This window comes from Musca domestica, unplaced genomic scaffold (genome assembly GCF_030504385.1).
Source record: "Musca domestica strain aabys unplaced genomic scaffold, Musca_domestica.polishedcontigs.V.1.1 1, whole genome shotgun sequence".
Lineage (NCBI taxonomy): Eukaryota > Metazoa > Arthropoda > Insecta > Diptera > Muscidae > Musca > Musca domestica.
Window position 1 is genome coordinate 39,686,862 of NW_026712114.1, and position 17,557 is coordinate 39,704,418.

The 17,557-nt window shown below is 36.0% G+C and overlaps 1 protein-coding gene across 2 annotated transcripts in view; it reads left to right on the forward strand.

Moving 5' to 3' along the window:
* LOC101899006 (neuropeptide F receptor) overlaps window positions 1–8,771 on the forward strand; it is a 70,963-nt gene extending 62,192 nt beyond the window's left edge. For both annotated transcript variants that reach the window (XM_005182221.4, XM_011293682.3), the window contains exon 5: window positions 7,591–8,771. In XM_005182221.4, coding sequence (XP_005182278.1) covers window positions 7,591–8,493 — 903 coding nt within the window. In that variant the 3' untranslated portion in view covers window positions 8,494–8,771. The remainder of the gene's footprint in view (window positions 1–7,590) is intronic.
* The last annotated feature ends 8,786 nt before the right edge of the window (window positions 8,772–17,557 follow it).

Sequence of the window (17,557 nt, forward strand, 5' to 3'; positions counted from 1 at the left end):
TGACAAATGTGGCTAACATCATCAAAACACCGAATATCGGGGGTACAGTTATATGGGGGATATACGATATCGTGGACCTATATAGACAATTCTCTCTCAGGGGGTAAAGTATTCACAAGGAACTACTTGTGTGAATTTTTAGACAATTCCATTGAAAAATGTGGCTAACATTTTCAAAATACCGAATATCAGAGGGTACCGTTATATGGGGGCTATACGATATCGTGGACCGATATAGCCCATCTTCGAACTTGACCTGCCTGCAGCCAAAAGAGAGATCTGTGCAAAATTTTAGCTTCCTATATTAATTCGTTTAGACTGTAGCGTGATTACAACAGACGGACAGACGGACGGACATGGCTAAATCGTCTTAGAGTTTTACGCTGATCAAAAATATATATACTTTGTTGGGTCTACAATGATTATTTCGATGAGTTACAAACGGAATGACGAACTTAATATACCCTCCATACTATGTATGGTGGAGGATATAAAAATACATGAAATATTTAATAAAATTTGCCAATTAAGCGGTCCTGAAGGTGAAATAAAATTATGCAAGTCAAGCTCTTGCAGTTTGTTCAGAAAAAGGCGGATATCATATCACGGTGGCGCCCACCACTAACAGTTACGTTGCGATTTGCAGCATTTTTGAAGAAAAATTGTCCAATGATGCCACCAGCCCAAAAACCGCACCAAACCGCAATACTTCTAGCTGATCTCCACTCCAAAATCGACAAGTATGTATATCGAAATATACATCTATTTTTAAAGAATTGAAGTAGGTTAATAACATTTTACACAAATGTACATTATGTGTGCAGGGCTTTTGGTATTGAAAATTGGCCATGTAGGTCCACGTTTTGGTATAGCCCCTATATAACGGTACCTCCCGATATCCAGTGTTTTGATGATTTTTGCCACATTTTTAACGGATTTGCCCAGAAATTGGTATTTGCAGTTCATAATGGGTTCTAGCTCGTGTGGCGAAACATTGTGGGTATAGGTGCACGTTTTGGTATAGCCCCCATATAATAGCACCTCCCGATATTCGGTATTTTTAGCGATATTATTCCCCGGAATTCTTTCAAATTTGGTATTTGAAGTTCGAAATGGATAAACCAGTCTATAAGAGGAAATTGTCTGTGCAGGTCCACGTCTTCGTATATCCCCCATAAACGCTACCTCCCGATATTCGGTATTTTGATGATTTTTGCCACATTTTTTTCACGGATTTGTCCAAAAATTAGTATTTGTAGGTCATAATGGGTTCTAGCTCGTGTGGTGAAACATTGTATGTATAATTCCTCGTTTTGCCGATATTCGATATTTTCATGATTTTTGCCACATTTTTCCACGGATTTATTTTCACGTTTTCCTATAGCGCACATATAATGATACCCACCAATATCCGGTATTTTGATAGTCCTAGTCACATTTATGCACATAAAATCATTTCAAATGTGATAGATGACAATCCTTGATGTATTAAATTGTCCGTAGAGGTTCCCCTTTTGGTATGGCCCCATATAACGGCCTCATTCACTTTATGTTTTTTTGATAAGTTTAACTGCATTATCCATACGGTCTTACTGGTATATGTAGTTTAAAGTGAAACACGCTTGAATGCAGATACTTTTATATAAAAATGTTTCCTTTATCCTAAGGTGGAGCGTATAAAAAGTTCTGATTTTTTACTTGTTTATTTTGCTTTTATTTTTTGACTATTTCGTTTATCCCCTTTGATGATTTCGAAATGGCTGCTGACAGTGTTTTATGCTTACACGCATTTTTTAATAAAAAAAAGTCCTGCAGCCTACATTTCTTCAGTTGTTGAACTCAACACATACCGACTTACACACTCTCAGTTCAAAAAAAATTATAGCTATTACGGCGTGTCATTGAACCCATGTAACTTTGCTACTATCTTATCTATTAGCATGCAGCTGTTCGTAAATAACTTAAATGCTGGGTGGTTTACAACACAAGCCTAAATCCCTAGACAGTTATACACTATCCCTTTGTATGACGATTTGAATTAATGAATGTTAATATTTAATATTTTTTGTTGTCTGGCAAAAAATTAAAAACTTTCCTTATCTTCAACAAAAAAGCGCCCACAAACAAGTGTGCCCTCCTTTCATAACTTTTCGTGTCTAGTTATGAATATGTCAAAAACATAACAAGAACAATTTTAATATGTAATTGTATCCAAACAGTTGGATGCTCGGCAACAACAATAACAAAGACACAGGCCATTTAGAACATTTGGCGCTAAGCACGAGGTTAGGCATTGTTTTTATGAGTTTGTAAATTTGTTCAAAATAATTCTGAAATGTCAATATGTATTCGACATTTCTGTTAAATGGAAATCCCTCTTTATGTAATCTTTCTATTGTGACATTACAAAAAATATGGGAGAGAGAGAAAAAAAAAAAACACAAAATATTGAATTTTAAGTGGAAACATTACATGCGTATTTTTAATCGTAAAACAAGTCATTATGCGTGTACCAACAGCTCGTGTGCCTTAAAGAGCTTAACGAAAAGTTGCTGGAAAACAAATGCGCACATACATATGTAGCCTCGAGGCTGAATTATTATTAGGAATTGCTGCTTCGCTGGCTTTGTCAAATTCCAAATAATAGGAAGAAATAATTTTCTTTAACTTTGACATTTGGCTCATCAACAATTTCACATTATATTTATAGAGAAGGAAGGGAGATAGACACATAGTTTCTTTTGATGATCTTCATAGAAACAGATTTTGAGTCGATTTATAAATGTCCGCCCGTCAGTCCATGTATTTTGGTAAACAAAGTACAGATCGGATAAAATAAATTATCCGATTGAGATGCAATTTTGCACAAATCAGTGGTTTGGCCCAAGGACGAAATCTATTGAATCAATAAATTTGGATATGGCTCCCATATATATTTCGTCCGATTTACTTCTTAGTGTGCACCAAATATTTAGTATTAGTTTAAATGGGATGAAATTTGGCACATACAACCAAATCGAGCCTAGAGACAAGAATGTCATATTGGTGGAAATGGGTTCAGATAAAGCTCCCTAATATATTGTTTATCCGATTTGTTATTTTTGTCCTCCACAGCCGTAATATGCACTCCATAACATGGATATTTGGGCAAATATATTAATTACAGCTTAGAAATGCGTCTGCCAAATTTTACCGATATCGCTTTGAATATAGCTCCCATATACATCTTCATCCGATTTGACGGTTATTGTGCACATTCAAACGAATTTATCCCGGAAGCAAATACGACATATATTGACTTTCTGTCCCCACATATCTATTGCTACGATATAGATTTTTGTACCCTTCACCATAGTATGGAGGGTATACTAAGTTTGTCAACCGTTTAGGCCACCTCGAAATATACATTTTGGACCCCACAAAGTATATATATTCTTGATCAGCATCAAATTCTATGTCGAGTAGGTTGAAACAATATTAGGCGGATGTGTCTTTCGGCTGTCTTTTGTTGTTGAAAATAATATAACGGTACCTCCCCATATTCGTTATTTTGATGCTTTTAGCGACATTGTTCACCGGCATTGTTTAAAATTTCGTATTTGTAGTTCCTAATCGGTATTACAGTCTATGGCAGAAAATTGTGTTTGCATGCCCAGGTCTTTATAGTTCGTAACGTGTACCACAATCCTGTGACAGAAAATTGCCTATGCAGGTCCACGTCTTCGTTTAGCATCCATATAACGGTACCTCCCTATATTCATTATCTTGCTTTTCAGCGACATTATTCACAGAAATTGTTTCAAACTTTGTATTTGAAGGTACTATGGCCTGTGACAATAAATTGCTTATGCAGGTCCACGTCTTCGTATAGCCCCCACATAACGGAACCTCCCTATACTCAGTATTTTCATGATTTCAGCGACATTATTCACCGGAATTGTTTCGAATTCCGTATTTGTAGTTCGTAACGGGTACTACAGCCTGTGACAGAAAACTTTTGATACAATTTTTAACGGATTCTTTACCGTGGGGACTATACAAAAATATGTACATATACTAAAATTTTCCGTTAGTTAATTTTCGTAAGATATTTATTTGTTCCCAAAGTAGGCCAACTACACGTTTTTAGCCAAATCGATTGGAAAATGTGGTCGAGTCGAGACGCGAAATAAGGGCCAAGTCAATTGAAAACTCTGACCACTACCCAGGAAATAGCCAAAACGTTGAACTTAAGGTCCTTTGTGTATGGTTAGGGCTATATACAGAGTGAGATAAGAAAACTGCAAACAACTTCAGACTGCTGTCATTTCTAAGGCACTCGTCTGACAGCTGTTAAAATTATTCCAGTGACAGCTCATTACATTGTTAACAAGCGTACAAAAACATTTTGGTGAGTATTTTCTTGAAAAAAAAAGTTATTCGTGTTGGAATTGAAGCGCGATTGTGTGACTTCTTTATATTTGACTGAAAACCACAAGTGGCTATCGTTAGAGCACTCTAGCATTTAAATGTGAATGAATCTTTTATGTCTCGTACGGAAGAAAAAAGCAACATCAACTGAAATGGTTCGAAAAGTAAAGAAGCGACTTGATCGAAACCTGCGTCGCAGTGGCCGAAAAATGGCTCGTGACCTGAACATATCGCAATATTCCATTCGGCAAATATAAAAAAATGAGCTCGGGTTAAAACCATTGAAACTCCAAAAAGTGGAAGAACTTACACCGCAACAGAAAGAAAATAAACTCAAAAGAGCTAAAGAGTGGCTTCACTTGGACGAAAGTGGTGAACTGCCGAATTTGGTTTTCTCCAATGAGAAAACATTAGTTGTCCAGCAGTTTGAAAACAAACAAAATGAAAATGTGCATCTTCGGTTGGCCACCAGAACTCAAGCGCCGGCCATGGTGATAGTGTGGGCCGCCATAACAGCCGATGGTCGCTCTCCGCTCGTATTAATCGACCGTGGAATCAGAATAAATGCACAATGGCCACAAAAATCTCCGGATATCAATCTGTTGGACTATTGTGTCTTGAGTATTTTTGGAAAGCAAGGTTGGCACTAAAAAATACCAAAGTGTCGATCACCTCAAGAAAGCGTATCGCCGGGAACGGGCCAAAATATCGCAGATCAACATTCGGGCAGGGTGTGACGGTTTCATTGGCCGTTTGAAGGACAAAATTCGTACCAATTCGAACAAATCAAACTTATTCTAAAATTTGATGCTATTTTCGTTATATGTTGCTTTTATTCAACAAAATTTATGGCGTTTAACTTTTTTGCGGTTTTTTTTTATCTCACCCTGTATTCTCTGATAGAAAATTACCTACACAGGTCCACATTTTGTATGGATCTAAAATGTAACTGTACCAAATGGTTTCAAATTTGGCATTTTAAGTTGGTAATGGGTATAACTCCCTATTACATTTTTATACCCTACAACACTATGTGTTGGGGGTATTATAAGTTTGATTGGGCCAAAAATTATATAACACCTCGAAATATTGGTTTCCCACATAGGAAAGTATATATGGATCTTCCTATCTCGCCGAGCTGAGTCGATCTAGATATTTGATATGTCCGTCCGTCCGTCTGTCCGTCTGTCCATGTTAATTTGTAATCACTCTACAGGTCGCAATTATGGCCCGATCTGCACGAAATTTATAATGGAGAATATAACCCTATTTCTTTTGGAGATGATCCCATTATATTTAGGGGTTGAAAAGGACCAAATACTGAAAGAATTCCTGATTTTGCAGCTGCTCTACAGGTCGCAGTTATAGACCAATCAAAGTGGAAGTTAGCATGGGGCTAGAGCTTAGGGCTGGGCAGAAGCCTTCCAATTTTGATGGGTAATATTTAGTGGGTGAAATAGGCCACAACATTTGTGTTAAATAAAAGTCAAATTTTCCAATAATCCCGGCGAAATCGCAAATAGACGAACAGGTCAATTCTGACCGTTACGTAGATGCCGATTGAAAATATATCGGATATATGTAGCGAAATATATACAATGTGTATTGACAAAGGAAGGGGACGTTAGTTAGAATGTTATATCTCAAGAATGGCTTGACCGCTTTTGACAAATTTTGTCAATTCAGAATGCCCTCTTGACCTAAAAGTATAAAATTTAAAAAAAATCACAAATAAATATGCCAATAATGATGTTAATATAGATTTTGTAGTTATTTGTGACATTTTTTCATATTTTTTATCGCATGCATTTTATAACTTATCGCATGCATTTTAATACTTATAATATTTTTAAATGTTTTTTCACCTTACAACACAGGTTGGATTTATTATATAAGGATTGCAAATATCGTCCGATCCTAAAGGGTAGGGTTGGGCTCAGAAGGTTAGGCCTATTGTTTTCAAAGATGTCCGCAATACATTAGGGGTTAAAATGGACCAACAACTAAAAATTGTCCTGATTTTGCAGCAGTTATAAAGGTCACAAATAGAGACCAGAGGACACGAAATCTCGCATGAAGTTAGAGTTTAGGACAGCGGGTGGAATGGACCACTACTTTTGTGTGTAAAAATACCAACATTACTTACAGACGATATCCGAAATACACAAAAGGCGAACTTCAGGCTTTTTTATGTTGATTTCGTTGACGAATATAGCCAAATACCGTAGACAAGCAAATCATATAGATGAGTCTAAATTTAGAGGTACGGAGAAGCTTCTTGATTTTGGAGATGATCGCAAAAAAGTTAGGGGTTCAAATTAATGAAAAACATAAATGTTTTTCCGATCACACAATTGAAGGCAATCGACACGCCTGAGAAGAGATTTAAGGACAGCGAAGAATTCTAGCATTTTTAACGACCATTGGATTATATTTAGCTTTAAAGTGGACCACACAACTATAAGCACGACGAAGTGCGTAAATAGTGGGAAAATGTCCCTGGTGACATAATTTCAAAAGCGAAATCTTCCAAAATGGATTTGGACATTAGGGGGCTACTAAGATATTGTAGTGTTGTAGGGTATCACATGGTCGGCCCCGCACGACTATAGTCTTTGCTTACTTGTTTTTAAATAGAAATAAATATTTATGGCAAAAATTATCTTGAATCTGTGTGATTTTTAAACTCGTTAATTTTAATTAAAAATGTGTTTAATTTAATATGTACCAAAATACTTAAGGAAAGTACAGGACTTTATAAATATTTTTATTTACTATGGACAAACCAAAATAATTAACAAACTAAATCCCTCACCACTTATTGTACGTGTCATAACAAGATAAATTTCCTTGGCCTAAGGAAGCGTCCTTACGTTTAAATATATACCCCATCATGGCGTTACGTCCATGGGCCAAGACAGTTTTTTTTTTGCCTTCTACTTAATATTTTAAATAGGCCAACTTTCATATTTTTAATTTAACAAGTTTTCACGTGCCTTTTTCCCTTCTGTCCTCCCTAATCTTCGCCTGCTGTGCTCTTGAAAATGAATGCGTTTTAATTAAAGTAAATTTATTTATAACAACATCATTATTATATGCGTCAACTAGAAAAGTTATGACTGAAAATTGTCACTGTTTCTTCATTCTTGTATCTTTTTTCTTTTTTTTTGCCTTTTCTAGGTTATTGTCTATCCAACACGTGACAGTTTACAGTTTGTGGGAGCAGTGTCCATATTGGCAGGCATCTGGCTGCTTGCCTTGCTGCTGGCATCTCCCATGTTTATTTATAAACGTCTAATTCATGCTGACATTCCACCCGTTCTGCAGGAACTCGGCATACATGGAGTCTCGTTTTGCATAGAAGATTGGCCGCTGAATCATGGCCGTTTCTACTACTCCATGTTCTCGCTCTGTGTCCAATACTTGGTGCCCATACTGATAGTGTCGGCTGCCTATTTCGGCATTTACAACAAATTAAAAAGTCGCATAACCGTGGTCGCAGTACAGGCGTCGTCCCAACGCAAGACTGAGCGAGGGCGACGCATGAAACGCACCAATTGCCTGCTCATTAGCATAGCTGTGATCTTTGGGGTGTCGTGGCTGCCGCTAAACTTTTTCAATTTATACGCCGACATGAAGCGGGGAGCGGTGACCAACAGCATGCTGGTGGCATATGCCTTCTGTCACATGATTGGCATGAGTTCGGCGTGCTCGAATCCCCTGCTGTATGGATGGCTGAACGATAATTTCCGTAAAGAATTTCAAGAATTATTATGCCGTTATAAAGAAAACACTAATATTGCTCTTAATGGTCATACAACAGGAGGCGGACAATCGCGACGGAAACGAAAGAATGCCGACATATCAAAGGGTGATCTAAAGCTATTGAGTAGTGTGGGCGTTGGTGGAACAGCCGGAACTGGGGCTGGTGGTGGGGATGGACGCCTGACCGGTGGTTTGTTGGGCCTCGGTAATTCCAATAATAATATTGGCAGCGGCATGCGAAGTGCTGTAACCGAATCAGTGGCTTTAACAGAGAATCCCATGTCAATGGAGGTTACGACGACACTTGTGATCCGGTAAATTTACCCCCAAAAACTTATGACACCACATCAAAACCACACAAAGTATCCTTCCACCATATGCCACAGACACAAAAACACACACCAATACATGCGCCCATTGACACACACACACATTTACACACTGTCTCTTTCATATACATAAAGGCACAGAAACATACAGAGGGACAGCCAGACAAACAAAGTCATTGAATCAAATTCAATGCAAATTCCACAAATGAAGAAAAACCAAATACCAAAAAAATTATTTTAAATAATATAAAAGAAAAAAAAACAAAACGAATTATTTTTAAAATAAATATTTAATTGAACAACTGTACACAGTGACCACACAATTCCAATGTAAGTTTATTGTTTAATACACACTGAAAGTTATTAAATAGTGAAATTGTAAAAAAACAAACAAACAAACAAAGTTAGAACATCTCCCTCCTCAATCCAGTATTCTTCCGAATAGCCACCAGCATATTTACATACCCACACATACATACATATGCATATATTTGTACATTTCCTTTTCGATGTATTCAATGTCTATTTTACTATTGGCTGTAATTGCATGATTAATGTAAATATCTATGTAGAGTTGAATAATTAATTTTGTTTGAATTTTTAAGTTTTTTGTTTGTATTTGACAAGTTAAATAGATTTAAACTAAAAACAAAATCAAATCATAAATCAACCAGAACGAAATGTTAAAAAATTGTACAAAATTGTTTAATAATTTTTTGTGGCAGATTTGTTTTATTTCATTGTTCGGTTCGTTAATTTCGTGTTGACAAAAAATTGTGTGCAAATCAAAATTATGCCTTTCAATATGAGAATACGAACTAAATGCAACAAGAAGACAAATTGTCCCGCATCCAAATTCGTTGAATATGAGTTTATTTTTTTTAATTGTAAAAATATGGAATATTTTTCGAGACAGTCTTCTACCCTTAAGGAGGGTAAATATAAATCGTAGCATATTCATATGAGGCATCCGTTCAAAATCGTAAAAATAAATCAAAATATCGCTGCTATATGTTTTTAATTGGGTCATTATTGAAAATTGTTCAAAACATTTTATCCTACGGTAATCTAAGATCAGGCGATCATGCCAAATGTGGGATCTATCTTGAACATTTTCTGCAGGTACTATTAATAAATTCTGAGATTTAAAATTAACCATACAACTTTTTTATGCCCTTTACCACAGTATGGAGGGTATATAAGGTTTGTAATTCCGTTTGTAACACCTCGAAATATACATTTTAGACCCCACAGATCAGAATAAAACTCTATGTTGATTTGGTGATGTCCGTCCGTCTGTGAAAATCACTCTAGCTTCCGAACGAAATGAAGTAAGTTGTTATAATTTAATAATTTGTATACTATGTCTGCAGGACTTTTGGTATTGAAAATGTAGGTCCATGTTTTGTTATAAACCCCATATAATGGTACCTCCCTATTTTCGGTATTTTGGTAATTTTTCAAATTTCGTATTTAAAGTTCGTAATGGGCACTACATCCTATGACAGAAAATTGTCCGAGCAGGTCCACCCCTTTGTATAGCCCCCATAAAACGGCTCCTCCTGATATTCGGTATTTTGATGATTTTAGCGACATTAATCAACGGAATTTTTTCAAATTTGAAGTTCGTAATGGATATTACAGCCCAAAACAGAAAATTGTCTGTGCAGGTCCACGTTTTGGTGTTGCCCCCATATAATGGTAACAGCCTATATTTGGTATCTTGGTGATTTGATTCACCCATTTTTTTCAAGTTTCGCATTTGAATATTGTAATGGCTTATGACAAAACTTGCCTATGAAGGTCCACGTCGTCGTATAGACAGAATTATTAGGGGAATTTAATTTTTTGAGAATTGCTAATTTCGTTCCAAATAGTGAAGGGTATTCAAAGTTCGGCTCGTTCGAACTTACAGCTTTTTTACTTAATTATTTAAATTATCATTTTCCAATTTTCTTCAAAGTTCACACATCACAATATGACAATATCAATATTAATTTTTTTCAATAGTTATAGAACAAAAATTCCAGCATATTACGAAAGTCGAACTAAATTTTGAAGACATGTATATCGGCGTTTTGAAAGTAAATATCGCAAAGTAACCTAAATTTAGATCTTCCTTTTCCACATTTTTCTAAATTTTGTGATTAAGATTCTTGCAAGCCGTTAATTTCAGGTGTGTAGAATCTACAGGGTGAGATAAAAAACTGCAACAAAGTCAAACGCCATAATGTTTACATTTTTTTAAATTCTTTTAAAAGAAAGCATAAAATGTCGAAAATAGCATCACATTTTAGAATAAGTTTAGATTTGTTCGAATTGGTCATTATTGGCACGAATTTTGTCTTTCAAACGGCCAATGAAACCGTCACGCCCTGCCCGAATGTTGCTCTGCGGCATTTTGACCAATTCATGGCAAAGCGCTTGTTTGAGGTGATCGACACTTTGGTATTTTTTAGTGCCAACCTTGCTTTCCAAAATACTAAAGACCCAATAGATTCTGTTGGCCATTGTGCGCTAGAAATGAAGCGAGGAGTTCTGGTGGTCAACGAAAGGTGAACATTTGCAGCTGACCTCTTTGGCAAGTAAACACGATCATTTTGTTTGTTCACAAATTGCTGGACAACGAATGTTTTCTCATCGGAGAAACCCAAATTCGGCAGTTCTCCACCTCAGCCAAGCGAAGTAACTCTTTAGCTCTTTTGAGTCTATTTTCTTTCTGTAGCGGAAATTAATTTCTTGTACTTTTTGGAATTTCAATGGCTTTACCCCGAGCTAATTTTTCAATATTTGCCGAATGGTATATTGCGATATGTTCAGCTCACGAGCGATTTTTCGGCCACTGCGACGCGTGTTTCGATCAAGTCGTTCTTTACATTTCAAACCATTTCTGATGCTATTGCTGTTTTCTTCCGTTCACTTCCTTGTCGTCGGGCTACGCTGCAAGCATCACGGTAACGAGCGATGCTACGAGACACAAAATATTTATTCACATTTAAATGCTGGAGTGCTCTAACGATAGCCACTTGTGGTTTTCCAGCCAAATATAAATAAATCACACTATCCCGCTTGAATTCCATCACGAATAACTTTATTTCTGGAAAATTCTCACCAAAATGCTTTTGTACACTTGTAAACAATATAATGAGCTGTCACTGGAATAATTTTAACAGCTGTCGGACGAGTAGCTTAAAAATGACAGCAGTCTGAAGCTGGTTGCAGTTTTCTCATCTCATCCTGTATAGATCCACTCCTTCTGGTACCTCCCTCACAAAGGGCAAAAATTTTGAATATACCGGAAACATAAAATGCGACTGAGTGAGCAGATTGCGACCAACTCACTTCAAATTTCACACTACAATACAAAATGAACAATATTGGCCCATTCCTTCGGAACCTATTCCAAAGAGGGTCAACAATTTGAATGAAAATAACAGCAGTCAAGATATGTTTAAATAATCGAATATTGGCTGATGGTATACATCTGTCGGCAAAACCTTGTTTTAGTTCTACTTTAATAATCGGTTGAATTTTTCCTGTAAGTATTTCTTGTGTTACAAAGTGTATTTTGAGCCACCTTTAAAAAAAAAAATATTTGAAAAGTGATATTGAAAGTTCGCCATACCTTTTCAGACAGAAAATTGGGGTTTCAGAAATTAATATTTGCTTGTTCAATGTTAATAGATAAAAAAACAGAGTTTGTTTCCAAGCAGGGGTACTCCTGCTAGAACAGAGAGAAATCGTGCAAACTCTCTGAGCATGATTTGCTCATGTCTTAACTTTGCCATATGTGCGGAATTTTTCACACCAACAATACCTATTTTGGTTTAAACAGCAGATAACACGTCTTTCCTTTAATATACTTTAAGAAAGATATGTTTATTTTTTTCCTCAAAATAATTTCATTTACCGATTTTGGGAGCATCTGAATTCCATAGTAATTCTGATGTATTTTATACATTCTAATAGTCCAATCCCCTGTCTTTTATTTAAACAGCCTAGAGCTAGGTTCTACTTTATTTTGTCCTTTTTTTACATATTTTTCTGCTATTGCCAACTCCACGTGACTTTTAAAACTTAATAATAAATATCACATTTTCCGAACAATATTAATTAATTTATATGTATTCATATAAAACGACATATAAGTGCATATGAATGCAGCCTGCTGGTCCCTCATATGCGATATCCAAGAATTCACTCCAATTCACTTTTGATAGAGCCCAACAAAAGTCATTTCGAGTGAAATCTGTCCATTACCAACGAGGGATGACGGCGGCGGCGAACTTATTTATTTGTCAACAATTTTGTATGCAGTTTTTGTGCGTTTCGTTCCATATTTTTATTGTTGATGGAATTTACTTTGTTGTGTAATATTAAATACGTTTTCGGTGTATTTATTTTATCATTTTATATTTGTTTGTGTAGCAGAAATATATGAATTAAATGACAACATTTATTTGTATTTTTTGTAATTTTAATAAATTGTAAGAATTTAATTTAGAAACAGAAAAAATTAAAATAATTGAAATGTAGACTAAGGAATATGTATTCTTTGCATTTTTTCTTCCAACTTCAAATGTACAATTTTATGAAATAAATGCAAATTGTAATTTTATATTCAAATAAATAATGTGTGGTGTTTTATTTATTCAATAAAAGAATTATGCGGTAAGTATAAAGTAAATCTGTGCGTGTATGCAAAACATACATAAATGATGACTTGGTTGGAAAAACTACAGACGATAGATAAATTCATTTGATATTCTACACAGAATGAAACTTTCTCAAAAAGAAGGTGCATAAGGATTTCCTAAAGTCAAAGGCAAAAAAGTATTGAACGTTACAAATATAACAGGATATAATAAAAGTTTGCTATCAAAAAAAAAATCATAAAGGATTATTCTGACATATTTTTTGTCGATTAATGGAACTTGAGTTTGATAATTTTTATACTACAACACTATGTGTTAGGGGTATTATAAGATTGATTGGGCCAGAATTTATGTAACACCTCGAAATATTAGTTTCCCATATAGGAAAGTACATATGGATCTTCCTAGCTCGTCGAGCGGAGTCGATCTACCTATGTATGTCCGTCCGTCTGTCCATGTTAAATTGTAATCACGCTACAGGTCGCAATTGTGGCCCGATCCTAACGAAATTTTGCACGAAGGTGGGTTAGGATCAGAATAGAAGCCTATTTCTTTATTTCTTTTGGAGATGATCGCCAAATGTTTAGGGGTTTAAATGGACCAAGTACTGAAAAAATGTCGGATTTTGCAGTAGCTATACATGTCGCAATTATAGACCAATCGCATGTAGCTAGAGTTTAGGGCGGGGAAGAAGCCTACCAATTTGGGTGGTCATCGGATAATATTTAGCGGGTAAAATATACCATATCTTTTGTGTTGAAAAAATTCAAAATTTTTCATTAAACCGCGAATATTTAAAATCCCGGCAAAATCTCAAAGCCATGACAAGGATATATATGTCTATCAAAGAAAATATGCTTGAAAGATCTCTTATATGTCGAGAACGGCTGAACTGATTTCGACAGTTCTCATTAATTCAGAATGGCCTCTTGGCAGGAAAGAAAAAATTCTAAAAAATCGCATAAAAATATCTCTCTAAAGATGAAAATATTGATTTTGTAAAATTTTCTCATATTTTTTCAATTTTGTCATATTTTTGGCATATTTATATTTTCTAATTTGCAGTGGGGACTAATAGTGAAATTTGTTGAAGAATTTCTTTGTCTTTGATATCGTAAATGATGCTTCGTATAAGACTTTTTCATAAACTCAAATAAGGTAAAACTTTAACCCTAAATTTTCTATTTGATATATATGAATTCCTGACGGTTAGGTAGGACATAGACTTTAGACGTCCGCTAGGCTGAAGTAGAATTTTATGACAACTAATTCTGAACAATACTTGGAATTGCTTCGATCCCATTTATAGGAAGTATTTAACTATATATTAAACCATTAAGGAAAGGTCAAACATCGGGCGGGGCCGATTATATAATACCCTACACCACTAGGAGCATACAGGGTGAGATAAAAACTGCAACAAAGTCATACGCCATAATTTTTACATTTTTATACCCTCCACCATACTATGGAGGAATATTAATTTTGTCATTCCGTTTGTAACTCCTCGAAATACTCATGTCAGACCCAACAAAGTATATATTTTTATACCCTACAACACTATGTGTTGGGGGTATTATAAGTTTGATTGGGCCAAAAATTATGTAACACCTCGAAATATTGGTTTCCCACATAGGAAGGTACATATGGATCTTCCTATCTCGCCGAGCTGAGTCGATCTAGCTATGTATGTCCGTCCGTCCGTCTGTCCGTCTGTCCATGTTAATTTGTAATCACTCTACAGGTCGCAATTATGGCCCGATCTTTACGAAATTTAGAATGGAGGTGGGGTTAAGGTCAGAATAGAACCCTATTTCTTTTGGAAATGATCGCATAATATTTAGGGGTCGAAATGGACCAAAAACTGAAAAATTTCTTGATTTTGCAGTTGCTCTACAGGTCGCAATTATGGACCAATCGACGCGGAAATTAGCATGGGGCTAGAGCTTCGGGCTGGGCAGAAGCCTTCCAATTTTGATGGTCATCGGATAATATTTAGTGGGTGAAAAAGACTATACATTTGTTTAAATAAAACTCAAATTTTCTATGAAACCGCGAATATTTTTAGTCCCGGCGAAACCAAAAATAGACGAACAGGCCAATTCTGATCGTTACGTAGATACCGATAGTAAATATATCGGATATATATAACGAAATGTATACAATGTGTATATACAAAGGAAAGGAATGTTAGACGGAATGTTTATATCTCAAGAATGGCTGGATCGATTTGGACAAATTTTGCCAATTCAGAACGCGCTCTTGACATAAAAGTATAAAATCTAAAAAAATCGCATAAAAATAAGTCAAAAATGATGTTAATATAGATTTTGTAGTATTTTGTGACATTTTTTTATTTTTTCATATATTTATCGCATGCGATTTTTTCATTTTGACTTATACTATTAAGGTATATATTTTGTAATATTTTTCCACCTTACAACACAGGTTTGGGATATTATATACAGATTGCAATTATCGTCCGATCCTCACGAAAAGGGTAGGGATAGGCCCAGAAGGGCTGGGCCTATTGTTTTCAAAGATGTCCGCAATATATTTAGGGGTTGAAATGGACCAACAACTAAAATGTTCCTGATTTTGCAGCCGTTATAAAGGTCACAAATAGAAACGAATGGACACGAAATCTCCCATGAAGTTAGAGTTTAGGACAGCGGGAAGAATGAAACACTACTTTTGTCTGACTGCTTTTGCTGATTTCGTTGACGAATATAGCCAAATATCCTAGACAAGCAAATCATATAGATGAGTCTAAACTTAGAAATACAGAGGGACCTCTTGCTTTTGGAGATGATCGCACAATATTCAAAAACAGGGAAAATTTCCTGATCACACAATTGAAGCCAATCGACACGCCTGAGAAGAAAGTTAGGGACAGGGAAGAAGTCTGGCATTATGTAGGGCTATTGGATTATATTTAGCTGTAAAATGGACCACTACAACTAACAGCACGATGAAGTTCGTAAATATTGGTTAAATGTCCCTGGTCAAAATGCTAGTAATATCTGGGCAGTGCTAAAATGGATTTGGACATAAGAGGGCTTCTAACATATTGTAGTGTTGTAGGGTATCACATAGTCGGCCCCGCACGACTATAGCCTTTGCTTACTTGTTTTTTTTATCAAATTGAGATAGAAGGCTAAAATTTTGGACACACGTATATTTTGTCAGTAGGCAGGTTAAGTTCGTAAATGGGCCATGTAGGTCCAAGTTATCATATACCCCCATATAATGGTACCTCCCGAAATTCGGTATTTTGATGATTTTAGCGACATTATTCACCGGAATTGTTTCAAATTTGGCATTTGAAGTTCGTAATGAATACTACAGCCTATGACAGAAAATTATCTGTTCAGGTCCACGTCTTCGTGTAGCCCCCATATAACGGTACCCCCCGATATTCGGTATTTTGATGATTTTAGCGACATTGTTTACAGGAATCGTTTCACATTTGGTATTTGAAGTTCGTAACCGATACTACATCCTACGTAAAAAAATGAGCCATGTAGGTCCACGTCTTCATATAGCCCCCATATACCGTACCCCCTGATATTCGGTATTTTGATGATTTTAGCCCCCATATAACGGTACACTCCATATTCGGTATTTTGATGATTTCAGCTACATTATAAACAGATTTTTCTTCAAGTTTCGCATTTAAATATTGTAATAACTTATGACAAAAGTTGCCTATGCAGGCCCACGTCGTCGTATAAGGATTCGGTATTTTTAAGATTTTAACAAAATTTTTAACGGATTTTATTTTTTGGAAATTTGCAAATTTGTACCAAATGGTGGAGGGTATTAAAAGTTCGGCCCGGCCGTACTTACGGCTATTTTACTTGTTTTATTTTAACACTCCAGACGCAATAGTCTATCGGATTGGTATCTAGAGATTTTGGTGGCCATTGTGCGCTGGAAATGAAGCGAGGAACCTCATTCTGTAACCATTCTTGGGTGGTGCGTGCTGAGTGCGATGGTGGTGAGTCCTGTTGGAATGTCTAAGGTTTGCGGCCAAAATGTTTGTCTGCCCAGGGCTTTAATACACCCTCCAAAATATTTTCGCGATAATTTTCGGCATTTATTACGATGCCACGGTCGATTAATACAAGTGGGAGCTACCATCGGCTGTTATGGCGGCCTACATCATCACCATTTCCGGCGCTTGAGTTCTGGTGGCCAACCGAAGGTGCATATTTTCAGCTGACCTCTTTGGCAACATTTTTATTTTGTTTATTTACAAACTGCTGGACAGCGAATGTTTTCTCATCGGCAGTTTAACACTTTCGTCCAAGCGAAGCCGCTCTATAGCTCTTTTGAGTATATTTTCTTTCTGTTGCGGTGTATGTTCTTGCACTTTTTGGAATTTCAATGGATTTA